This window comes from Falco cherrug, chromosome 8 (assembly GCF_023634085.1).
Source record: "Falco cherrug isolate bFalChe1 chromosome 8, bFalChe1.pri, whole genome shotgun sequence".
NCBI classification, from domain to species: Eukaryota; Metazoa; Chordata; class Aves; order Falconiformes; family Falconidae; genus Falco; species Falco cherrug.
In genome coordinates, this window is record NC_073704.1 from 15,840,178 (window position 1) to 15,867,433 (window position 27,256).

Sequence of the window (27,256 nt, forward strand, 5' to 3'; positions counted from 1 at the left end):
AACAAAATGCATGTTGGACAGGGATCCTAAAATCTCATACTGGGGATAGAAGGGAAGATACTCTAAACCAAAGCAAGGAGAGAAAACTAACAGCATGTGTTCATGAGCACAGCGTCCAAAAGTCCTACTAAACTCATCATTCTTTTCAAAAGAAAAGAGGTCATTTCCTTTTGAGGCAACAAAGGCATCAGTACAAATATTTACTAGGGAAACCTGGATCCTGAACAGATCATAAAGTAAAATATACAGATCAATCCCAGTGGAGAATCAGTATATACAGGGATGTATTTTTTTAAAAATAAATCTCCCAAACAGGAGATTTGTATCATTTGACCAGAGCATATTCTAAAAACACATGTTGCAGGCTCTACACTTATGCCAGCACAGTTGTTAAGTAACTCATTCCCACTAGTTTTAAATATACCATTCTAAGGAAACAAAACACGAATGGAGAAATGAAAGAATTTTTAGCTTGAAAACCAGAAGTCACTATATGAACATGTGATACGATCAATTTAAGTCCTTTCAAAATTCCTTCTTAACTGCCTTCTATACCTGTTCATTTAAAAACATGTCTTCCTAGAGTCACTGTGCTGTTGTTCTTCATTCTCTTGAAAATAATAATCCAAGGATCACAGTAACTTCCAATTCCTTTCTTTCTCATTTTTGAGCATGCTCTAGTCCCTTCCGATACTGAATGGATTCATTATTTCATGATCACAGGCAGAAAACTCTTCCCTAAGCTTATGATGAAAATTCGCTTCTTGTTAAGCCTCATATAAAATTACCTGAAGCCTGGTTTTGTTTTTACATCACCAGTGCTTCCTGCGTGTTACTTTTGTACCAGCAACATTCCTCTCTCTAAAAGGCTGTTAAATCCTTCTGTCTGTAGCCCCACCAGCTCAAGCTGTGAGCTTGTCACATACCACAAGCCCAGGCCAGCACTGCAGAAAAGGCTTCAGACGGGACAGGAACCAGCACTACTGACTCAGGGGGCAGCATGCTTCCCTGTGAGGCGGAGCCAGGGCCTCTTCTAGTTTATATCTGAACGCGTTTCAATGCGGATATGAAAACCAGAATTACTCATTTAGGTGGACATTCTTCCGATCAGCGATCTTCGTTCTTCAACAATTACACAGAGTTTGGCTGAACTCTGTTACATCCAACTGACCGAAAATGTAGGCCGGGGGGTTATCCACATGAAATCCGATAGCCACTTCTCTCTCTGTGGTATGAGGGCAATTTCTCCTTCTGGAAACCTGTTTGTGTTCATCTGATTTGCAAAGTTGGGGCACATTCTTATGTTTTCACACCATGCACCCAGACACAGAGCTCAACGGAAAACTGCAGCGCACTTCCCTGGACATTGCAGGTTGGCTGTTGCTATTACAGCCATCTGGTAGCATCCTCAAGTTCAACAACCCCAATAACTGTATCCCATCTAAGAGTTTCTCCATCTGTTCAGATGGATCTGCTGCTCACTACCTTCCTCAGCTGTAGGTTTGAGTAGTGGATCATACTGAATCCCATTTCAATATATAGCAACCCTCTATTTGATACCTCCTTGGGGTCCCAGCTTCTACATTCTCACTTTAGCAAAGATTATCTACACTAAACCTATTAGAAATGATTTCATATGAATTTAAATAAACAAGCACAAATCCTAGGAATTGCTACTCTACTTATTGGGGTTAATAGTGTTTGAACAACTATTTCCTTCCATCAGTTTTGTCCACTTTGAATCACATGGCACAGAATACTATTTATAGGAACTTAAGGAGTTGCCACAGGAATAATTTTGCAGAAGATAAAGCAGTATTAGTTCACAGCAGGATAAGTATACATGTTCTTCGAGTATGAAAGTCCTCTTTTAGCATGGGGCTTTTCATTAACTTTAAAGCTCACTTGCTACCAAAAAATAAATTAAAAAAAAAAACAAAAATCACAGCCAAGCACTTCTCTCCCAACTTCAGCAAAGCAGTCAAATCTCAAGTCATGGGCTGACTATAAGTAGAGCTATTCATATAACTACAACAGAATCCACACCTATGTCACTATCTCATTTCTTTCTGGTATGTCACTATCTCATTTTTTTTCTGGTATCCTAAACCTACTATTTAATAGTTCTTCATACATTGTAAGCACTTTAATTTTTCATTACTTTTGTGTTTCTAAGAACAGACCAACCTTTTAGGCGTTTTAGTCATCTAGTTTTCACAATACAGATCAAAATTGTTTTTGCATGGGACTCTACCTCAGTATGAGAGAATGTTTGCCTTCCTATACTTTTGCTTTTCTTCAGGAAAAATGTTCGGACTAAAAGCCCGACTTTCTCCAGCTAATCTTTAAAGACTCCCATCACAGTTTTGCTATCCCACGTGCTTTTTCCTATAAATATCAAACTACAAGTGCCTGGACTGCCTGCTGAGATGGAACGAATCTGTGCATATATGCACCTATATAAATCATTTTAGTTCACAAGCTTTCAGAAATCACACTGAAAAGCAGATCAGAACAATATGCTGTAATTCAAATGTTGCTATTTCTTCAAATAGAAAGTTGTTTTGCCAGGCCATGTGCCACATGATTTTGTGGCTTCTCTTGCCCACAAACACACACACCCTCTTTGCATTAGTATGAGATACTATAAGCAGGGAGTGCACATCAGGATCCTCTTTTTCCTCTTTTGCTTCTAGCTGAAATGCCACTGAGCGTTTTCTGAGAGCCAGGTGGCAGGAATAACAGAAACATAACAAAGATAGCGATATGAATGTAGAATTAGGCTAAAGAGTGTCTTATGTCTGGGAAAATACAGAGGAAAATCTTGAGACTACCTGTCCTATCAAAAAGTAACATGCCTGCCATCTTCATCCAGCACAAGATACACCAGCCACAATGAAACTGAGCAGATAATTGTGCATTCTAACTGCTTGATAAGGAGGAGTTCATTAAGTAATGTAGCACACCCAGTATTTTCTGAAATGACCTGTACTGAAATTTGCCATCCTCCCACAAAGAAAGAAATGCGACATCAGGAGCCCCAAGGCACCCCAAACCTGATTTTGTGAAGCCAGGTAACTAGTATCAATAATCGAGAATATCCTCCAAACTGCACAGCAAGTGGAGTACTTTGTATACAAGATCCCTTTTCTTCCCTGTCCTCCCTCATGGAAATAAGCTTCCCTGACAAGAATAAGCTGAAGCAACTTCCAATCAAACAAAGAGCCTGTGTGCATCAACAGAATAACAGTGACACTTGCTGTCAATCAGGGGTGTGGAGAGGTCAATAGATAAAGCGAGTCATGTAAACACCCTGCAAGTCAGCCACTTTGTATGACAAATGGTCTCAGCTTGTCAGCAAAGCCTGGGTACTCCTTGCACTAAACACACCAGCTAGACAGAGGGTGGGGGAACAACAAAAAAACTCCCACATATTCCTCCATCTCCCTCAGGAGTAGTAACATTTTCTTTGGGCAGGAGTTGGCAGAAAGTGTCTCTTCCATCTGGGTTTTTTCCCTCCCCTCAAGTCCTTCACTGGGTTTTTCTTGGTGGCATTCTTATTTATTTTACCCTGACGCAGAGTGAATGTGTCTAACAATCGCTCAGCTGAGATGCCTGGCTGCTTCACAGCATTAGATTTTGTATCACCCTTTACATGACCCTGTTTCACAGGAGAACACCAGGCAGTAGAATTTTCTCATATTCAAGTGCCCCTAAGTCATTTACCCACTCACTTTATTTCACCTGTAGTTTTACTCTAGCATGTTTCCACTCCACACACCTGCTTCAGAACTGGAAGACATCTAGATGCAGCCACGCAGCAATGCCTCGGTCAGTCCTGCACAGACCCAGCACCTTCTAGCTTAGCAGTCCCACACTGCTGCAGCACTGCGGCTTCCAGAGCCCCGGACACCCCTTGCGGCACTTCCCCAGACGCACCAGATGCTCAAAGTTCAAGCGCAGGTGCAGCACCGATTCATTCATTTTTGGCCTCCTATGTGTTTGATTATGAGGGTTCAGCAGGCTGCTGAAAGGTGAGTCTTAAGTAGATTACAGAGAATTTAAACAATATGTAATTAGCCAGCTAATTATGATTCTTCCCTTTGTGGAGGAAGGGGTGAAAGAGTCAAGACTCAGAAGAGTAGCTTAACTTCTGTTCTTTAAGTTGCCATTTGGAGGAGCACCTCTACCACAACACCAAACACCAGCTATGAAGCAATCTAGGCAGACTCCATGTCCAATGCAGAATGGCAGGAGCTTATACAAAATGTTCTTACAAACAGGACCCTACTATCTCTACTAATTCCACACCTACCCTTTTCTAAGTAGGTCCTCGGTGCCCAAGGAGGGTCCTCCTCAGCATATGGATCACTATACTCTACCACAGCTGCCTCCTCCTCCTCATAATCCTCTGGAGGTGGGGGTGGAGGTGGGGATTCATCAAACACTGGCTCATCCACAGGCGGTGGTGGGGGAGGAGTATCTGAAACTGAAAATACACAATAGTATAACCATGAAAATGTCTCTTGAACCATGTTAGCAGGTTGAAGTAATACTCCATACCCCAATTAGTTGCACTGGCACCAACAGCTAGACTTGTGGAAATACAGTAGAGACAATAAAATCCAGGGAAGAAAGGTTCAGGTTTCTCCAATAAAATTACTTCCTTTTCCCTCCCTTCACAATTTCAGACAAACTTGCAGAGGCAGTAGAGAAGGCAGAATTCTAGCTATAAGCAGACAAATCTTTCATCCACTCAAAACAAAAGCCACATCTAAATCATAGATCATAAATCATAGCACAAGGAAGCAGCAAACTTACTGTTTTCTTGAACTCTGGCCACAAATCCCATTAGCGGTAACTGTGGAGTTACCTGTAGGATGGAGGGGGGAGGCGGAGCAAGGGATGCTGCCACAGAAATTAAAGAGAGGCATTCAGTTAGAAACACAACAAAGCAGCAAAGTAGACATCATCAGCACTCAGACGTGTAGCAGTCTGCCAAGAAGCTGAGATAAAATAGCTGACATTCAAAAAAGAAACAGCTCAGGTGGCTTAAGCATATTCCTAATCCCTACTTCAAGGAGATTTCTCTATTTTTAAAATTTCCAACCCAGCTCTTTTTCATAAGATTAAGAATCCGTGCTGAAGTATTTTTCTGATCTACTGTGCGATTCCCTTAAGCTGAAGGTTATTACTACAGCAATCTAGCACTTTATGAACAGACCTAACTAACAAATGTATCAAGAGGATTCTCACCCTGTAACTCTCCACCTTTCCAATCAAACTGCTATTTCTAGAGGCGACTTCTGCAACAGCATCCACAAATCCTTAGTAATGAAAATGGATATAACTAGTTTTTTCCAAAACGTAGGCTAAAAAAAACAATCAAATGAGGCTGTTATTTTAGGCAAAACAGAAAAAGATGCTTTTGAGAACTGAGTGTACTTGGAAGACACAGGACTTCTGACCTTACTGGTAGAACAAAGTGCACTGTGCTGCTGCTGAGAAAGCAGGGCCTATTCCAGATGTGCTGCCTCATTTCCTCCCCACCTGATTTCACAGACCACTGCACTGAGCTCTGGCACAGCCCCTTCACTGGTGCTGGTAGAGCCGTCTTTGTACGATGCATGTGAATTCACATTTGAAGAATATACTCTGAGCCAGCTGCAAATGTTGTAACACTGAATTTGTGGTTTAATCCAGGATTGAAAGTTTCAGATAGTTAACCAGTTTTATCTAGTTTTAGTATCACTTTGCAAGAGTAATGCAGAAATATTCTTTAAGCAAGTTAGAAGATTATTTTTCAGAAAGCACACCTCAGGAAAAGCACAACTAAGTTAATTTTCTTATTAGTAGTGGCATACAAAAAACACTGTCATGTCCAAAAGAATGAGGGAAAAAGCTCTACACTTCATGTACCAGTACATTTATGTAGCTTGCAGAACTAAATAAATTGCAGACTAACTCCAGAGCCAGTAAGAAAACTGTCAGGCATGATGTAGTATTTTTCAGAATTAATTCACATCAACATACAAAACTCCAGAGCATTTGTCTCAAACTTTCTTCAGTTTGCTTGTTTCAGTAAGTATTATCTGAAGTGCTTTGAATGTCTTCTGTCACTCACATTCACATTTCTTTCACAATCACATACCCCAAATAACAAAAAAAACCCAGAGCAACCATCCTTTTTGTGGCAAAAAAATCCTTGTACCTCTGTATAAAGCAAGCTCCATTATCTCACCACTTAATTGATATTCCTTGAGAAAAACTGAAATACGTTTCTAATTACAGGTTCTTTCACTTGACTGATATGACTTCTGAGAGTATTTGTTCCTTCAAGTATAACCACAGTACCTGGAAAAAGATTTGGTCTTGCATTTTTTTTCAAAGCAAGGAAAGGGAACCTGAATTTCAAGTCCTACTGAAATGCAGTAATAGTCATGAATTCAGCATTCCTGTGTAACTGTGAAACTCCTGCCTTTTTAATTATATCTGCTATAAAAATGTTCAGTTTCAAAATGTTTCCTCTATTCAATGTCATATGGATTCACAGAATTCCTATCTGTCATACAAGACTAGCTTCAGTTTCATAGGTCCCTCCAGTGTACTTTGTTCGTGTGCTATATATATTTCTTTGAAAGTAATAACAAGGTTTTCCATGTAGAAAAATAAATGACGCTAGACAAGCACACCAAGAAAACAAAAAAAAATAATCCCTTAGTTTAGTTTGGGTTGTGTAATTTAATTAAAACGGTTATACTAGCACTAGCTGACATCGTTCCTTTAACTATCTGGTTAGCGCTTCAGTCTACGCATAGTGCAGGGACTATCATATTATACTGTCTGTATATGATATATAATGACTTTAAGCTAGTTTTGGCCTTTAGGAGCCAACACAATTAAGTATTTTACTAATAATTACTTTGTTTATAAAGTGCATCAGAAGAACTTTACTGTACCTCTGCTGTCTCAAAAGATGAGATAAACACCAGCTTAAATATTCCCTCCCAGCTTCCTTCCATATAGACCATTGGTAAATTAAGAATTCATCTGTACAGTTGCTGTAAATTAATTCAGAAATGCTCAAAAGCACCTTCCATGCGATTGCTTTGGCCTGGTAAGAATTCACATACAAATACTGTGTAGTGCAAACCATCATCTCAGTACTTGCGCAGTTTCTCCCACGGGGTTTTAGCCTGTGCTGAGCTCTATACCGCTTAGACACCAACATCTAAGGCTGCAAAGTTAGAGCACCTGTTAGGTGGCATGGCTGGCAAGGGTGGCTTTGGGACAGACATATGCTGAGCTCATTTGGAGTCGTTGGAGTCATTGGAGTTTCTTAATATTTTCTTTTCCGTTATTAAAAAGGTCTCACCATGAAGTACAGAAGTTGTATTATCTTAGAAGCGGCATTCAAAAGAACAGGGCAAGGCAAGTATCCTTCATCCTTCCGTGAAGCGAATAAACAAAAATGACTATGCCAACATACTAAAAAATGGAAGTGAAAAAAAACAGTACTGCTTTTTTGCCAAACAGCCTGCAAAGACATAGCTGCCACACTCCTCTGCCTATTGTAAGGTATCTTTTCCACCACTTAAGTCTGCGCTTCCTTCCCCTCTTCAGGAATGCTGAGAAGCAATTGTGGCCACTATCCTGTCACTACTAACCCTGCTCCTTACAGACAGAACAGTCCCTCTGTTCTTTGGGTCTTCATCAATTATGCATGCTTGAGCACCCTCTCCTTTCAAGGTACAGGCCAAAATAAACTTGGTTTAGTATAACTGCAAAGCTAATAAATTCTGTACTCTGCTAGACATAAAAATAATTTTAAAGTCTCTTACTACAACTGCTTATTTATGTTGTATCAAGTATGCCTGTATAACTGAAGTATTTTGTTTGTGATTTACAGCTCAAGTGACTAATCACCACAATCATCTTCTTTTTGAGTACACAGGCTGAACTGTAGTTATGTAACTTATTTAAATTCTCTTTGGCATTTTCTGTGACTACCTATTAACAATGCAATGGTAGCTTGCAGAGAATTATCCCTTTGCTAAAGCAGAAATGCACAGCAGCTGTCAGACACTCTCTGGATATACTGAAGATCATCTTTACTGCAAAGGTAATCCTGAAAGATTTTGTACTGCTACTACCCTTTCCTTCTTGCCTACTCCCCTTCAGCCTTCCATACGCACATAGTGTGCTTAACAAACACCACACATTTCAGGCAACTGGGCTACAATGTAGTCATATAACTCTTCCACCTCCCTGTCCCCAAGCAGGACCATCCATTTCCTTCTCAAGTTAAGTGCACACATCTCTTTCCACAGTAGTTAGTACACAAGCAGTAATATTTGAACCTGATCAAATCCCTTAAATGCAGATTGCAGCATTTGACCTAATTCCCAGTTCAGTGCTCAGTTTAAAAAAAAAAAATAAAACCACCAAAAACCATCACCACCACAACCACAAAACACGAATGCACCGTAGCGCTTGAAAGTCAACATTCGATCTTGCTGGTAATAGGGCATTTCCTGACACAGAACCTTCAGTACATCCTCTGCATCTTTCTGTAGCTTTGTCAAAAAAGAAAGACTCCCCTGCTCTGGTATCAAAACCTTCACGTTTTTCCCTTCAGGGAAAAGGACCCCTTAGATAAAATCTACTACGTTATGCCTGGCACACAGGACACGCCACTCCAAGTTAATAGCTCATCCTGCTTTATAAGACAGGTCACCCATTAAAATAACATCGCCTGTGGACTTAGCAGAAGACACAGCTCCCTTGCATCCCACATCAACACCGCTGATGTCTCCAAGGTGTCTAATGCTTACCCTTGTACAACAACTGCAATTTCTTGAACTGTCCATTAATCAGAAGGAAAAAGCATCCAAGATAAAGACTGATTAATGAAGAATCAGCCTTCTGGCGCAAAATCAAATACCCAACCCACGCCAAAGCAGATACATGACACATGGTGTAGTAAAGGACTAAAGCTTGTCTAATAGGGACTGTGAAATCAAAAGTCATTTATGTGGCATTTATTGTTTTAAGCCACCTGCAATAACGGGAGCTGAACACTGTACTTGGACTGCAGCTTTGGCGTGGCTACCAGCAACATACTGGAAGTTACCTGAGACTAACTGCTAGATCTGCAATGGAGACAGAATACAGTATTTCAGAGATCTGAAGGGCACTCCATTCACCACTGTGTTGAATTCAGCAGAGCAGAAAAACTTTCCTACCTGGGTTCTGGTTATAAAACGGTCCTCCGTTCATCTGGTTCTGAAGGCTTGTCTGTGATGTGATCGACGGAGGACGCCGATATGGCAAAGATCCCCCTATTGTTGGGGGGGTGTGTCGAGATGCAGGCCTGTTCATGCTGTAGAACTGAACTGTGTGACCTAGGTTAGAAAGAGAAATGTATTAGCAAAGAGAAGAATGACGCCTGCCTTTTTTATATCTGCAGTCAAGACTCAAATGCTTGGAAAGGTTTTTGGGTCTGGGGTTCTTTTTTCCAAACAGTCTGCATCCCAGGAGCAGTCAGCCAGTTCAGCTTCCAGACTGGCAGGACACTGGATGTCTCGATAGCAACACAAAACACAGCTATCCCAACTGCCCATACTTAGCACTGTTCACAACAGCCAGTATGAAAATACAAAGGTGTCTAAGCTACAAAGCTTCAAAAGGAAAGAAAATAATTCCCAGTTATCCATTTTTTATAACTTATTATAATAACTTTGTGCAAATTTAGTTATTTATAAACCTGCATAAAAATAACACTTCACAGAGTCCAGCAACTAAGCAATGTACACATACAAACTAGCTCTGTGCCATTTTCGAGATTCAATGCTGTTACCTTCTACAACTGAAAAACACAATACTACCTATCTTAGTGCCGTTCAGGAAACAGCCAGAGAATCATCTGGGGATAAGAGAACGTTAGAAACTGCCTGAAGGATGGAATAAATGAAATCATACTCAAAGACCCTCTTTCAGGGAGCTGTCAATCGAAACAACTCCTTAAAATCTTGCTCTCCAGTTTAATCACTTCCTATATCAAAGTAATTGATGCTGAATCTAAGCAAGCAACGAATGAAGACCATTAAGCTATTTTCTGTGCTCACGTAAAGTTCTCTGGCTTATGCACTGTATATAAAAGTAAACAGTACTCTGGATTTATTAAACCCATATGGGTTATTAACCTCCCTAACTATTCTGCCTCCACCATTTGCGCTAGAGGTAAATCTCAGAATACAATAGAAAAGCGATGTCACTGTGGCTGAGGAGACATTCATGCAGGGAAGTAAACAGAGAAACAGACCAAATGAATGTGCCATTTTTAAAAAACTTCATTGTTCTCCACTATGTTTTGATTGCTTTGCAAAACTTCACACTAGGTCAGTAAATAAAATGCAAGTTGCTTGCTCTATTACTTGCTTCTAAGAGCAAATGCATGAACTAGAGATTCACATTCCTCCTGCTTTGTACAGATACGTATGTCTCAAAACCCACACTTTTTACGGACGAGGAATAAGAAGAGTTTAGAAGCAATCCACCTGGTATATAGTTTTTTTCACATTTTTCCTAATGCATCTTTTCAGTGTGTCTGCCTCCCCATGCACTGGTAGAAATTGGTAGTGATTGGAGAGAAGGAAGGAAAAGAAGAAACAGGGATAAGAGATCTTTAAGGAGAAAAAACTACAATCTCATCGAAGTATTTGAAAAGACTGGATAGTTTACCATTTATTTCAGAGAAGGCATGCACGCAACCTCACTAACAGTGCTGGGAAACAAGAGATCTTAGAAATAGTAACCAACCTGAAATTTCTCTTATTAAATTGTGAATGTGAGTTTATAGCCATTAAAATACTAATCCCTGCTTGATTTTGACTTGTCAAAAATACAGAAGCAGTATGGCTTAAGAACTGGGATACTGACAGTGCATCAAAAGTGGAAAATTGATCGAGGCCCTATATGGCACAGCTCATCTTCTAAACATGAAAGGAGTTTAGACATCAGGAGCATCTTCTGATACCAAAATTCATCACAGTTCGGAAGCTTCTAGTCATAGTCATGGATTCTAGTGCAAGAACTTTCTAATTTTACATGAGCCACAGCACCTTACATTAAATGTGATCTGAATGCTTCTGGCACCTGGTGAAATTCTTACTAAAAGAGACCAACACTAATAAACACACAAACCAGTTCACACCATGGTGATCAGCCTTCACAGTTAGAAGTAACAAAGCACTAGTAGCTATATACAAATTTGGCTAAAGGAGGTCTTCACAGGGCAGCTGTAAGTCCTCATCAAAAGCTGGTAAGATACAGCATTATGGTTAGTTAGTACTATATGCTGCAACTTCAGCATATGAGAAAATGAAAAACGTAGGGTTATTTCATAAGCATTAAAAAAACCAAGTTGCAATACACACCATAAGTACCACCTACTAAAACAAAATGCTTTAGTACTATACTGTGTAATAAAAACTTGTATTTTACTGAACACCAAAAAAAAATGCCCTTTTAATCAGTTCATTGAAAGGAGACTTGTCATTTGAAAGCATTGAAGAAACAAGTCATACAAATCATACTTTGCTAGACGAATCTTTTTTATTCCATGACTGAGAGTAGTGAACAAACTTCCCATTACTGAAAGAGAGTAATCAGACACAGAACTACCAGTGCTGGTTCCCCCCAGACATAATTAGTCTACAAGATTCTTAGTATCCAAACCACAATAAAATGATAATGTAATAAATTATTATATACACCTAAAAATAATGATGAAATTAAATGACTGCTGTTTGAAAAACTAGCACACCTTGATTTGTCTACTACAACCATTACCTTATAGTTGGGTATTAGCCGATATTTTTCTAGTTACATTAAAAAAGATTTTAGAAAAAGATAAATCACTGCTTCTGAGGCAACTTTGAAAAGCCTTGGCTCGTGACCACTTCTGGGTTCATCTGCCCGGTGGAGCAGACACTCACCTGTAGAGGGTGTGGAAGAAACAGCAGGGGGAGTTGGAGAGGTGAAGCCATCAGCAAGGGGCTGAGCTCCTGCAGCAGCAGCAGCAGCATCTGGGGCAGCGGAGGAAGGGGCAGGAGCAGGAGGAGTGGGGGCAGGAGCAGAGGTAGCAGGAAGGGGAGAAGTGCCAGCCGAGCCAGCAGGGGCTAAGTGAAGAGAGGAGGAAGAGGTGGCGTTAATAAGGAGATATGTTAGCAAGGATTAGAGAAAGCCTTTGACTACCCAGTGTTAGCTATTTATTAGATGCATAATACTTTAGAATGCACGAGGAGATGAGAGAAAAATGGACCTGTTAAAGAAAGGCTCATTCTTATGTAGACGATAAATGAGGGTCAAGCAAATCCACCTCTTTCCAGGTCTGAAGGGAACAACCCTTTTTGTTCTTTTCAGAACATTTCACTGAAAGCCATTACTTTTGAAAGATGGCTTTACATTTTGTTTGTTAATGCTTTGATCTGTAGCACTGCTGCCTTTAGCTTCTGTACGAATTAGAAAATACAGAGAAGAGGAAAGCCAAAAATTTCCAGTTCCTTGGTTCAGAAGCATCATGTATTTCAGATCACACTGCAAGCCAACTAGACACTCTTCTTCACTGAAAGGGCTGAGCAAAGGAAAAAGGAGAACCCTATTTCTGGAAAGACTGGGGCAATTACATTGAACAAGTGCCTTTTTGTGACAACTCAGTCAGGCTTGAATCAATGTACCAAAGATTTACTCTGTGCCTGCCTGTCATTTAATCTAATTTTCTAAAAATATCCTGTGTATCTGCACGAACCGCCAATGAAAAAACATTGCTTAAAAGAACAAGGGAGAATCTTCCCCCAGCCCACTGAAAAAGGTGTTGTGTCCTACCTAGTCACATGCAGGCAGCCAGGCAAAAAATTCTGATAAATAAATACATAACAGAAGCATTAGAGCACATCAGACACTCCCAGAAAAGATACTACTTGATTCCAACTCATACTATCTATCTATAGCACGCAAGTTTCAAGGCTTTCATGTTTCTGGATAACGACCTTTGAGACTTCTCTTGGGGTTTAGGAGACTTGCAAATGCTAAAGGTTAATGCTGAGTCCGAAGGAGGAACAGCAAGTTACCATTTACCTGGATAGACACTGGGAGGAGATGGCGTGGGAACAGCAATAGGAACACCCACACTGCCACTTCCACTGTTCTCTCGACTGCTGCTCCGACTACTTGGGTGGCTTCCTCCACTACTTCCACTGCTGCTGTAAGAAACCAAAATAACCCAGGGTATGAATATGCTGGTATGCGTGCTGAAAAATAAGATCCCTCATATAGTACCTTACTAATTCAGGGAAGTAACAGGGAACAAGAGAAAAGAAACAAGGATGGTAGAAATCTACATAAAGCTTAATTTTTCCTAAAACTGTTAATTTTGACTACAACACAACAGGTTTTTCAGTTACTTTTAGTGAACTTGCCCAAAAATGAAACAATGCCGAAACTTTGTTCCAAAGCACTTCATTCCAATATTGTTAAACTCCTACTGAGCAAACACAAGTCTTTTTCATGTAATTTACAAAACACACAGTTGTTTAGACTCCGATATATATGCTTTCGTATGAGACTACTGAAATTTGAAAATTTTAAGATAGTAAAGAAATTTGGAAATTTTAAGATAATAAAGTAAAAAAAAGATTTTCTTTTAAGTCCATGTGTTTAGCCATCCTCATGTATTTATGGTATTTTAAAAGTAAAGATTTCAAGGGAAGTATTTCGAACTGTCACAACATAAAATTTATTATCCTAGAGAAAAGGCTAGCCATCTGCAGAACCTTTGGTAATACAGTTCAGCTTTATTCTGTGTTTGAAGTTTTCAATATCCTCAAAATACAATGCTCTTTCAGCTACTCAAGCTATAAACCCTAAAGACTGTTCAAATAAAAATATGAACTAAAAGCATACTATGCAGTCCCTCAGCATTTAAAAGGCAAGTTGTATACAAAGTCTTTTACCAGTTTTGTAAGTATTTTGTAAAATAATACCACTATCTACTTGAAATACTCCACAATTTTAATCATTCATTAAGGACTGTAACTAAGGCATAGCACTAAAATTAAGGTGACTAGAGGATTAAGTGAACAAGCCCAATGTGATTCACTATTCTGGTTTTATTAGAGTGCACTCTTGTCATGCCAAATGGCGCCTCCAGCCCATATCATGAAGTAGCAGGCTTCACTGTAGAGGTGCAGATGGATTTGGTATTTATCATAGCATTTTCTGTCCATATGCTTATATAATACTAACCACACTTTGTACAGGACTACACTGAATACCTGTATGTGCGATTCCTCTGATTGACAGAAGCTGTTCTAACAGGGCTCTGTTGTGAGGGAGCCATATTGCGCGTTGGACTAGGCACGTAGTCATTTGGTACCACTGGAGGACGTACTGGTTCCAACGTACGATAGGGAGAGTGACGCCTACATAAGGACAACCATATTTCAGAAGCAAATTAAGGTAATACAGACAAAACCAAAGACTTTTCATTCTTTAAAAGACAGCTACATGCTAATCAGTAATGGAAGCTAACAAAAATGTTTTTCTGTAATTTTGTTATAATGATGTTTCTCAGGTACTTCAATCATCCTATTAATAAACTCTGTGTTGCACATCCCATTCTTGTTCCAAAAGTAATCCGTACCTTGTTTCAAAACAAAATCACTATGGTCTGTATGTACATAAATAACCAGAAACCAAAAAACAGCATGCATCCCAGTTATAACACATTTTCCTAAGGCCAAAGCCAAGTTCATAGACTTAATAGGAAAGTACCTCTGTCACATAGTAGACTAATAATTAATGAACAGTGCCACATACTAATTTTCCAGTTGTTTAGCACCACCTGTCAAAGCCATACAGTTAACGACTTTTTACTCTAAAGCATGTAGTTGTAAGTGTTCTGCAATGATAAAAAGGTTCCTGCTGGGAAAGGCTGATGACACCCACTGCCTTCTGGCAGAAATGTGCTAACTGATCTAAGACATGATCAGTATACAAGGATGTAGATATAACACCTCTTGACCTTTGTGAATGGTTAAAAAAAAACACCACCAAAAAAAAAAACCCAAAAAACAAAAACCCACGCTACAGAAAACAAATCTTCCCTTTTTTTCCCTTCTGTTCACCAAAGCCATTTACACATTCAGTAACTGCACTTACCCAATAGTTCCTTTTCCCGACATTGGTGGACTTGGTGGCTTCTGGGTGGGTGGTGTTGTACGAGGCAGTCCACCCATCTTCATGTTCTGTGTGCTGACCTGCATGAAAGAATGGGGAGAAAAACAGCCTTCACTAAGGTCAGCTTCTAGGGGGAGAGACACTGGGATGCTTTTAGCAATTAACTCTAAGAAGGGGAAGGTTTAAACAAACAAAAAAATTGAGAGGCCATGCATTTTGTATGCAATTTCCACTTTGCTAGAAGTCAAGAGTTGTGCTCAAAGGACTCTTCATTACATAGGGCTTTTAAAAAATTGTATATGCAAAAAGTGAATTTGTCTTTAAGCTACCACATAAATGTTAAATCAGTGACAATACAGACACTGTATCTAACTTGATTACACCTCCCAGTCATCTTTTGAGATAAAGGCAGTTATTCCAGGCTGCACTACTGAATGGTAAATTTGCAAAAATATTTTTAAATACTCTTGTGGTATTCAAAACCAGCGTTTATCTAATAGGACACAATTTAATGTAATTCATGCAGACATGCAGAAATCAAAGTAACCTCCAAATATGACCCATTCATGTTCTAATTTTTTCACAGTATGGTATGAAAAAAAATTAATATAATGTTTATTGTTATTATTTATGTATATGTAAACAGAGAAAGAAAGCTATATAGAGAAAAATACACGTATGTGCTTTTTCCCCCCACCAAACCTGTAGCAATTTGATCTTCAATAACTGATAAATAAATGGATGGGGAGAAAAATATTTAGCAGTGATGTGATGTAACTGCAGTTGTTCCTTCCCCCTCTTTCAGGTTAAAATACTTATGAAGTAACTTCTATATAAAAGAATTTACTCAAACTTCTATAAAACTCATCTATATTCCCGATTGATCAACCTAGGAACCATAGGAATCGGGGAATCATCTAGGAATCAGGACGTAGATTAGAGTGGTGAAAACCCAGCTAGAACTCAGGCTGGCCATTGCTGTGAAAAATAAGAAAAAATGTTTTTACAAATATGTTAGAAACAAAAGAAGGGCCAAGGATGATCTCCATCCTTTACTGGATAACATTGCCACAAAGGACGAGGAAAAGGCTGATGTACTTAATGTTTTCTTTGCCTCAGTCTTTAATGGCAAGATCAGCTTCCCTCTGGGTACTCAGCTCCCTGAGCCAGAAAGCAGGGATGAGGACAAACATAATGAAGTCCCCACAGACCAGGAGGAAACCGTTAGTGACCTGCTGCTCCACTCAGACACACACAAGTCTATGGGGCCAGATGGGATCCACCAGAGGTTACTGAGGGAGTTACCAGAGGAGCTCGCCAAGCCGCTCTCCATCATTTACCAACAGCCCTGGCAAAGCAGGGAGGTCCCAGAAGACTGGAGGTTAGACAATATGATGCCCGTCTACAAGAAGGGCATGAAGGAGGATCCAGGAAACAACAAGGCTGTCAGCCTGACCTTGGTGCTGGGGAAGGTTACAGAGCAGGTCATCCCAAGTGCCATCATGCAGCATGTGCAGGACAACTGGGGGATCAGGACCAGCCAGTCAGCATAGGTTTATGAAAGGCAGGTCCCACTTGATGAAGCTGGTCTCCTTCTATGACAAGATGACCCGCCTAATGGATGAGGGAAAGAAAGGCTGTGGATGGTGTCTACCTGGACCTCAGTAAAGCCTTTGACACTCCCCATTCTTTGGCACTCCAGCATTCTGCTGGAGAAACTGGCTGCTCATGGCTTGGACGGATGTACCCTTTGCTGGGTAAAAATATGGCTGGACAACCGGGACCAAAGAGTGGTGGTGAATGGAGCTACACGCAGCTGGTGGCCGGTCACAAGCGGTGTTCCCCAGGGCTCAGCGCTGGGGCCAGTCCTGTTTAATGTCTTTACCAATCTGGACGAGGGGATTGAGCGCACCCTCAGTATGTTTGCAGGCGATACCAAGTTGGGTGGGAGTGTTGATCTGCTGGAGGGCAGGAAGGCTCTGCAGGGGGATCTGGACAGGCTGGACCGATGGGCTGAGGCCAGCTGTATGAAGTTCATTCAACAGGGAGAAGTGCCGGGTCCTGCACCTGGGATAAAACAACCCCACGCAACACTACAGACTTGGGGAAGAGCGGCTGGAAAGGGCCTGGGGGTGCTGGCTGATGGCCAGCTGCACATGAGCCAGCAGTGTGCCCAGGTGGCCAAGGTGGCCAACAGCATCCTGGCTTGTATCTGAAACAGTGTGGCCAGCAGGGCCAGGGAAGTGATCGTACTCGGCCCTGGTGAGTTCTACTTGGCACGGTAAACTGGCGAGGCTGCACTTCAAATTCTCTGTTCAGTTTTGGGCCCCTCACTACAAGAGCAATGCTGAGGTGCTGGAGTGTGTCCAGAGAAGGGCAACGAAGCTGGTGAAGGGTCTAGAGAAGTGTTATGAGGAGCAGCTGAGGGAACCAGTGTTGTTTAATCTGGAGAAGAGGAGACTCAAGCTCTCTAGAACTGCCTGCAAGGAGGCTGCAGGCAGGTGGGGGTCAGTCTGCTCCCCCAGATAACTAGCAACAGGAGAAAAGGAACTGGCCTCAAGTTGCACCACCGCAGCTTTAAATTTTAACAGGCTGCCCAGGTGGTGGAATCACCATCCCTGGAGGTATTTTAAAAAAGACATAGATGTGCTGCTTAGGGACATGGTTTAGCAATGGACTTAGCAGTCCAGGGTTAACGGTTTGGCTTGATGATCTCAGAGGTCTTTTCCAACCTAAATGATTCTGTGATTCTATAAACAATTGTTACCAATGTAGGCATTTTGCTTATCTGTATACAGCCAACTAAGTGTAATTCTCTCAATGCATGCACCCTTACAGGAATCAGCACATGGTCTCCTTACTAGCTCTGATTTATGAATGCTCAAATTATTGCTTAGACACAGAGATATTCAGCAAACCTAAGTAAGTATGCTTACATCCCTTTCTCTGATGTTGCTGTCACGCTCTATTTCACAGTGTTATTTCCAAAACCTAAGTCTTGCCTACTGCCTCCCCTCCCATGCAAAAAAAAAGAAACAGTGCTCAAGGCATTAAGAGTATTTGCAAACGTCCTTAAAGGCAAAATACTCCTTTAAAATTTGACTATAACAACTTGCTTAAAAGCCTGGCAATATTTAGACTTGTAAATTGATAGATGTTGAGAACAGTGTAAAGAGTAATATATTCTGTATTGTAGCCCACTGAAACTTGACTCCCTGGCTTTAAATAATCCCAGTACTATCACATTTTCAGTCTGTTGGGAGGAAAGGAAAACCAATTGTTGGAAGCGGTTGGATTTTTTTTGTCAGATTCAAAACCAGATGTTTGGATTTAGTTGTGCAAGAGTACTTTGCAATGTCAATTTCAGAGAAAATTATTTTGCACAGCATTATGAAGTCCTTTAAGCCAACTCTAAGCAACAAGAAATCTAAAGTTAATTCAAGTGAGGGATGAGGTAAGCACTGAACTACAACTATTTGAAGGGAAGAGGGAAAGTGTAAAATGAAGTATATTTTATTCTATACACGGAAAATTAAGAAATAGCACAAAATCTGAATTATTTTTTTTTAAAGTTGCAGCACCCCCTGTATTTCCTCTTTAAGACACCTGTTTCACACACCTACCTGAGTTGTCCAAAACACCCACAAACAAACAAAGAACTCACCTTAATGAAACATTTGCTGCATTGTCACGCTGTATTTCAAACAGCACATTAAGCCCAGTGGGGCAGAGGTTTTGCGTGTCTTTTGATGACAGCAAACTCAGACCAATCTGTGTGCCCCCGAGTAGTCCATTTAGGTGTTGTATCCAACTAAGCTATTGTTTCTGACCACATGATGTAACCACTAACAGTTACTATAAAATTTCATGTATTTCACCATAAAGAACCTTAGCATTTGTATACAATCATTGCAGGAAGAAAAATTAAGTTTTAGGCTTCCACTGGGCTAGAGCTACATAAAAAGAAAGAACAGTAGAGATGGAAGCTGCAGTGCCATCACACAGCATACAGTAAGAAGTGGAAGTAATACTTGCCTGACTAACGCAGAACTCTAGAGACTGCTAGTTACTTTCATTAACACTGCAAATAAACATATCCTTGACACAGTTGGGAAGAAAGCTTTAGAAATGTGGGCAAAGAAAAAGGGATCCTTTTTTAGCCAAGAAACTTCAATCCCAAAGAAGCCATCCTTAAGAAAGGCTAAACTGAAAGATGGGAAAATGGCACTGACAGTAAGCTTAGCTTCAGTAATTAAAGTTTACAGGACTGTCTTAAATCTGACAGGATCGATGGCTTCAAGATCTGCTACTGTAAATTAACAACCCTATCTGAATGACATCCCCTTTAACTTGTGGCCAAATAAGCACAGAAGAGCAATGAAGAATATAAAATTATTCCAATAGTTCTAATAGAAATTAACAGATGTGTGGAAATAATATCACAGTTACAGACTGCCTTGAGGAAAGAAAAAAAAAAAAAAGAAGAAAATTTAAAACTAAGTTGCAACTTCAGTTAGATACAAACATTGTAACATTTCCAACTGTTCCCTTATATGATGACTTCTAGTAGGAGTTTAAAAAAAAAAGAAAATCCATTAATGCCCCCTCTTGCAAAACTTTATTGCCTTTTCTATTTTGCATACAGTGTTGTAAAGATAGTTTCCATATGCAAATCCTCATCCACACACACACACACCTTTCAAACTTCTGAAATCCAAAGCAATCACCAGAACTCAAGGTCACATTTGCTTTTGCTGTCAAGTTTCAAAAATCCATTTTCTGGAGTAAGTTGGTATTTGCGAGAAATTGCATTGTTTCTGATAACATTTCCCCTAGCTCTGCACAGCTGGAACTATCCAGATGCAACTAATTAAATTAGACAGTGAAAGCAGAGGAATGCATCAGTCTGTTGGTAGTTGACTGCAGGTTGCAGGACCCCACAGGTTTGTGGCTGTTGTAGTTAAGAGCTTGCAAATTCTTTGAGGAAAATCTGGCAAAACAGAGCCTGCAACCAAAACCACAAAGGGGTATTGCTGCCCTTTCTCACAACTGCCAAAACAGTTCACCACTGTCTAAAAAAAAGAAAAAATTAAGAGAGACAGTAAGTAATGATTTGGGCACAAAGCTCAGGGGAAGAAAACCCAAAAATCCCCCACATGACAGCTGACTGTTCTAAAAGCAGGAAGCTAATCCTGTGAACAGACAAGGAGTGCACAGCATCTGCACAGAATGCATGCAGGGATTTTTCCCATTTTTTTTTGGCCTCTGTTTAAAAAGGGTACAACAGTATTTCATCCAACATTTTCTGTATTGAGCTACAGTGTCAGCTTACAAAGGTAATGTCTGATGACATCAAGACATGATACGGAACTGACTAGAGGCCTTAGAAAATGATCATTAAGGACTTATTTGTCCAATTTCTAGTTTTGGCAACTAGTTCTTCTTAGATCCCAGTGATTAAATCACCTTCTTATGGTCCTAAAAATAAGACTGAGTTTCCTTCACAGTTACATTTTTACAAACATTTAGAAGATTGAGCGTTTTTAGCACACCACTGTATAAGAAATTTGTAGTGAAATAAACTGGTTAAAAGAGAGAAATCCTGCAATCTACTCAATTCAATTCTTGGGAATGTTTTCATGAGTAAAACAATTCACCAAACAAGAAATGCTGAAATACACAGTTGGTCAGATATAAGAGCTAGACACCAGAAGTGAAAAAACTATTTGCACCAATGCACTGTGTATTTACGTGGCTGTAAGGCACTTACACGCAACAAAGATTTCAATCCACATTTTTACTGTTCTGAAGAACATCTCATTGTCAGGTCAGCTACCAAAACAAAGGGGTTTGTTTGTGTGAAATATCTGCTATCCAGTTTTTTTGGAGAAAAACAATCAAACCTCAGGAGGAGCTACTTCTCACAGCCAAAACTGGACTCAGATCAGAATTTTTTAAGTGGTGCTTTATGGTCACATTGATTTTCTAGAACTTTCAGGATGTCACAAGAATCATCTTTTGGCCAAAATCTAGTAAGAAAAAGTGTCCCATCAGCAATGTTCCATAGATTATATTCAGATACTTCAGGCCGCCACCCAACCTTCTGGAGCAATTTTACACCTGGCTCCAGCAAAAACAACCTAAGGCTGAATGAAAACTACCTTCCCGTGCCTTGTCTAACTAAACCATATGTTTGTCAGTTGATAAACCAGTTGATAGGGAAGTGAAGTATCTAAATGTCAACGATGCCTTGGCAAATGACAACAAGTATAAGGTTCAGCAAGTGGAATTACTTTTTTTACCACATCCACCTACATAAAGTAAATGAAGAACCAAGTCTGGTAAATACAAAAAAGTTTAAACAATGTCATTTTCAACTGATTTGTTGACAAGAGATGCTACAGATACTCCTCTGACTTGCAATTGGAATTTTCTTCTAAATTTGTTTGAAATTTAACTACCCAGACACAAGCACAGTTAGGCAGTTTAATACTGTAACTTATATAGTTATAAGTAAAAAACTGAGGTTTCTTTGCAGCCATGAAAAATAAATGCAGGGTAAACACTTCAATCTATTGTAATTGAAGTAAAATCATTATTCACACAGAACCAGGGTTAGTAGCCATCTTAAGCTTTCTTCTTTCAGGCTGATGCACAGTGACTATAGTGATACTTAAAGAATAAATTAAGTCCACTGAGAGGTGCTGCACTTTGCCTTTTTTTTTTAGATTATTTTTTATTAAACTCTCATGGTTTGGCAGTGAGAAATTGATAGACATATTGTGATTTCCTAGATCAAATTTCTGATCAGGTTAACTCTAGTAAAAATAAATATTTTAACTGGTGTTATAACAAACAACCCATTAAAAAAAAAAATCTCTGAAAAGCCTCTTATCACCACTGCAGATGATGCACAGGTATGGCAGTTCACACGTAATCTATAATTATACAATTTTAAATTTATTATAGGCTGGTCCTTACTTGTTTATAACTGCAACTGTAAAGAACAAAAAAAATATTGTATTTGCAAACTGGTTTTTTTCAGCATTAGAAGTATCCATTTTGAGTGGACAGAAAGAGCCAGGGAGGCGATATGTTTTGCAATTTTCAAATAAAAAGCATTTAAATGCTACATGACTTGAAAGACTGTACCTTGCACACTTAGGTAAAACTAAATTTCAAATTACGTGAGAATTCTCTCATTTATTAAACATTTTCCATTGTGATCAGATGTGCTACATACACTTTACTAAAACTACCATCTGGACAATTCCATAGAAACATCACTGGGGTATCTACAGTAAATACCTGGGTTTACAAGCAAAATATGCAGGTTTTTCTTTTAGCTTTTCCCGTCATGGAAAATACTTAGCCATGAAAAATACTTCACATCAACTTGAAACTTCATTTAATTAACATAATCATACTACATATTAGTATTTTATGTTCTAAAATACAGTTCCCTCATTAAAACTGTGGCGGCTGCTACTAAAAAATTTTTGTTCCCTCTTTCTCCAAACCAGTTGCTCTTCAGAAGGGTGATGATATCACAACACTCAATAAAGGCTATAACCTATCTATTAATTACTGTGCTATGAACTCCAACACAGTACCATCTAACTTCATTTAACTGCTTGTCTAATTGATTCGATGCTTTTTATTGCCACTTCTGCAGCCACTAATGCTAGTAACATTTAAAACTCTTTATGATCCTTGAGAATTTGACATACTTCAGTCTGAGTTCTTTGATGCACTATTCCTTTAATATTCAACTAAATCACTTAGCTAGTTGTTTAAGGGCTATTAAATATTTTACACATCTATAAAATTTGTGAAAATTCCCATATGAGTGTCTCAGTATTTAAACAGTGCTAGTAGCTTCTGAAAAAATTAATGATACTGCAACTTTAAAAAATAATATACAGATTTGAATTTGTAACGCACCTTTGAAGCTCATTATCTGAGCAATCTCACACTGAAACATGAATCCAAATCAAATCATAACTTACACCGTATATAGTATAAAAAGAATATTACACAGGGGGAGGCTCATATTCAGCTCCTATCTGCTCACTGCATCTTTTTGTCCACGCATGGTTAGCGTAACATTCCTCCCCTGTAAATGATGTGGTAGTTACGCTGAAGGCAGTCAATATTTTGCCACATTTTCAAAAGAACTGTGCTACCTTCCTTACATAAATACATCAATTTATATCACAAAATATTTATCTGCAATGAAATCATTCAACAGAAGGTCTGACACAGGAGGGAGAGTGGGTGTTGTTTTAAACTATCAGTAACAATCACATTAATCATCTCCCCGTGTGTAATAGTCTTGGAAGAGTAAGAATGGAAATCCAGCCCTGGGGTTTCTTACCTTAAATCTAAGCAACCACTTAATGCATAAATGGAGCAAATAAAAGAGGTAAGGAAAAAAAGCATTGAAAGGTTAGTTGGAACTTCAGGATATGAAGAGAAAGGAAAAAGAAAGAAAAAAGTTAAGCATTCAGCATTAACAAAATAATGTATCAGTAGATCATAGAAAGAGTGGTTAAAGCAGAATGTGTCATGAACAGAAGATTTTCAAGCTGAAACTTTTAATATACATTGAACACAAAGCTTGCAGTTTAACACCTTAAAAACAATGCTCAAATGCTTGTACACTGTTCACTCAAGTTCTTACAGTGCTAACAAAAAATCAGCTTTCAGAATGGATCATGAGATCTAGATGGATTAAGTTCAGAGATTAATTTATCTGAGCTGCCAAACAGTAGCCTTACCGCTACCCTGAGCTCATTTAAATTGTTACATACATTACCATATTTAAAACTCACTGAAACAGAAGTCTCTAGAATATTATGCTAATATATGTTCTTCCCTAGACAATGCTGTTAGTTAACTCTTAACCTGATGCCACAAGATCTAACAAAGATAGAGGCAAATCATTACATATTGTAAGTAGTACAGCACTCTATATAGATACTGCACCACATATCAGTATTTCCTAAACCATATATTAAGACATTAACTGACAGCAGAACTAACGTCAAAAAGCTACCACTTAGGCTTTAAGTCCTACATCTTAACTGGCACAATACCACATATCTTCTTTCCCCATAATATTTTTTTAAGAAATACTAGTCTTTCCATATGAATATAATTTGATCTGTTTTCAGTTCAGCTAATCTAAACATATCATTAGATTTCTTACACTTTTTGTAACACCAAACATTAAATATGCAGAATCTCAACAGTGGAGCTGCCAGAGTAACCACTCTGCTTGATCCCCTTAGAAGAGACCCTAATGTATTAAAAAAGAAACATGACCTGATTTATTAGAAAATCTCTTGTCTTTGAGTTTAAAGTTCCACAAATCTATTAACTAAAATGGTCTCTGCTCATACAGCTACACTGGAAAACCAGGTCCCTCTGCACAGGCCAGAGTGGCCAGTTACGTTCAAGGGTCCATGAGCAAAGACCTTTCCTCAGCAGCACTGCCTGGTAATTACAGTGCCTTAATACACCGCTTCAAATGGATCAAACTTCTTATTTTCACTCTCTTGACTGAAGAACTCTTTAGAGGGAAGGACAGATTGGAAGACTTTTTAACTCAGGAAACATGCAAAAATTGAAAGCAAGTCTCTTCCACACAAAAGGTTCTTTAGATTTTTGCATCATTGTAGCTTCAGGGAGGGAAGATGCCGAGGGACTGCTGGAATGATAGAGTGGCACTTGACTTCTCTCTCACCTATTAAGAAACCATATTGTAGAGCACCTTTTCCTGCAGATGGTATTCACTGATGCTTCGAATTTCTGAATGGAAGGAACAGGTGCTCAAGAGCCTATACTACTTCTCTCAACATGGCATACTGGATTTCTTGGCCAAGGATGCTCCCTTTTTCTCCTATATTATTCTCTGTTCAGTTTACCATCTTTCTCCGGGGTTGCAATGAATGCCTGTGGTATTAGCTCTCTGACTGTCCTGACAATGCATAATTCTGGGTCCAAGTACTAGAGGAGAAGCTATATAGCAGAAAAAGCAGAAAGACGACAAAGAATGCAGACTGAGGCACCCTGATGTTAACTGGAACTTTAATGCTCTTTATGCAGTAACTCCTTCTGAATACTCATTTGAAGGGACAATGCCACAGCTCAAGCAATAAAAAGCTATAAATAGGCAATTTCAAAGCTACTACCCCTTCTCTTTTTTTTTTTTTTTTCTTGGTTTTCCAGCCAGAGATCTAGTAAACTAATCTGTAGTTACTCAGGCAGAACAAAACCAACAGGTTCATAAGCACAACTGACCGCCTTCTTCCCATCAGCAAGACAGTGGTTCTTTCTCCTGTGCTGAACACAGGATTAACCTGATTGGAACATATCTATGGATATCCAGACAGCATGATTTCAAGTTCTCTGCTCTACTGTTTCACAAGTATACAATGCTTTTTTCGTTCTCTAAATAACTATAGTACATTGTAAATATCCTTTGTAAGATGTTTCAAGCATATCACAAGCATAACAAATGGATGCAAATACACATTTGAGTCATCATCCATTTGGTGAACCATGCTCTTTCAAAATAATTCATCGCATCTCAATGAGTATGATTCTGCTACACTGAGGTAAAAGAGATACCAATTACAGTGGTTTAAAGCCAGTGCAGAGCAATTAAAAACTATTCTTTAATGAGTTCTAAAATAATCTCCTTAAAACAAAAGTGATTATTTAAATATGAGCAACAACAATCCTACAGGCTAATATACTCCATCCATATCCAGAAAGAGTTCTGCTGACCTGCATAAATTCAAGATTTATTAAGACTTCGCAGTACATTTTAATACAAGACTGATAATAATTTCCTGGTCAAAACTGTAGTTATTAATGCTGGGGTTCTTTGGTTTGGATTTCCAAATCAAACTCACAGACTCAATTGTCTTTTTAAAATCTTTTTAGTTACAAACTGAAGTTGACTCTTCTGGTAAGAAATGGGGAAAAAAGACTTTCTGTTAACAAACAGGATGTTGAGAAGACCATGAGTAAAATTTCTTAGTAAAGATATTTAAATTGCACTGTTCAGAATTTGAATTTTAAGAGTTTGGTTAAACATTCTATTGCCACTTGAACAGCTATCCAAGCAGACAGTTTCAATTGAACAACATAGATAACCTAATGCAGTTAGGTGTCAAGCAAAAGGAATTCTGGTGTACTTTGCCTGTAAGAAGCATCTTACCTTACTGCTACTTAGCAGGGTTTACAGATTTTTTAGTTTGTCACGTAAAAATGGCACTGCTTTGTGTTATTTACCTTTCTTCTCCTGGAATTTTAACACTGTCAGTGTTCTCATTTCCCTATTTGTTTCCCTGGCAGCACAAGTTAACAATGAGTTCACACCTGCTAAGACCATGTTTACGTTCAGGATGTGCTTTTAAAAATGCATATCTAATCTCACACATGATATTACTGCTTTAATGTGCACTAACACTCGCATACAACAGCCACCAGTTATGCCTCAGTCTGATCCTTGCCCTGAAATTCCTCCTTTTTTCCTAGTCTTAAAAGGGAGAAAGAGCTAGCTGGCTTCGAACTTGGCAGCAATATTCCCATTCTGAAACCCCATATGGAACAAAAGTTGTAGAAAACCCCTTTTAACAAAGCAAATCACAGGATATGGGTATAACTGACTGACAGAAGAAAAGGGACCATGTAATATCTCTCATGCGAACCCTTTCTTTGGGTGAGCTTCAAAGTAAACCAGTGGCAATTACAGCTGGATCATACTTTGTGGTGCTAAACCAGGCAGAAAAGTGATCCCTGGGAACTGATTCAAACAATAATAGCAACATCACACAAGTAGGTATTCAGAAGCATTTTAAAAGGAGAGACCCACAGCCCTGAATATCCTCAGAAATAAGATTCAGTGGGTTTGCAAGGTTTAGAAACACTGGGGCAAGGGAACTGGGAGGGGCAGCTGCAAATTGGACAACTCCTCTTACATTTATAGACATACTGGCCAGGC

The 27,256-nt window shown here is 39.2% G+C and overlaps 1 protein-coding gene across 18 annotated transcripts in view; it reads right to left on the reverse strand.

The window, feature by feature from the left end:
* ABI2 (abl interactor 2) overlaps positions 1–27,256 on the reverse strand; it is a 71,749-nt gene that overhangs the window by 7,120 nt on the left and 37,373 nt on the right. For 2 of the 18 annotated variants that reach the window (XM_055718737.1, XM_055718743.1), the window contains 7 exons: positions 15,223–15,320; positions 14,337–14,483; positions 13,141–13,265; positions 12,000–12,182; positions 9,246–9,404; positions 4,822–4,908; positions 4,316–4,489 (listed from right to left, as the gene is read on the reverse strand). In XM_055718737.1, the coding sequence (XP_055574712.1) occupies positions 4,316–4,489; positions 4,822–4,908; positions 9,246–9,404; positions 12,000–12,182; positions 13,141–13,265; positions 14,337–14,483; positions 15,223–15,320 (973 nt within the window). Of the gene's footprint in view, positions 1–4,315; positions 4,490–4,821; positions 4,909–9,245; positions 9,405–11,999; positions 12,183–13,140; positions 13,266–14,336; positions 14,484–15,222; positions 15,321–23,617; positions 23,636–27,256 lie in introns of all 18 variants that reach the window. The other 16 variants (XM_055718744.1, XM_055718749.1, XM_055718740.1 and 13 more) reach the window with 12 other exon arrangements.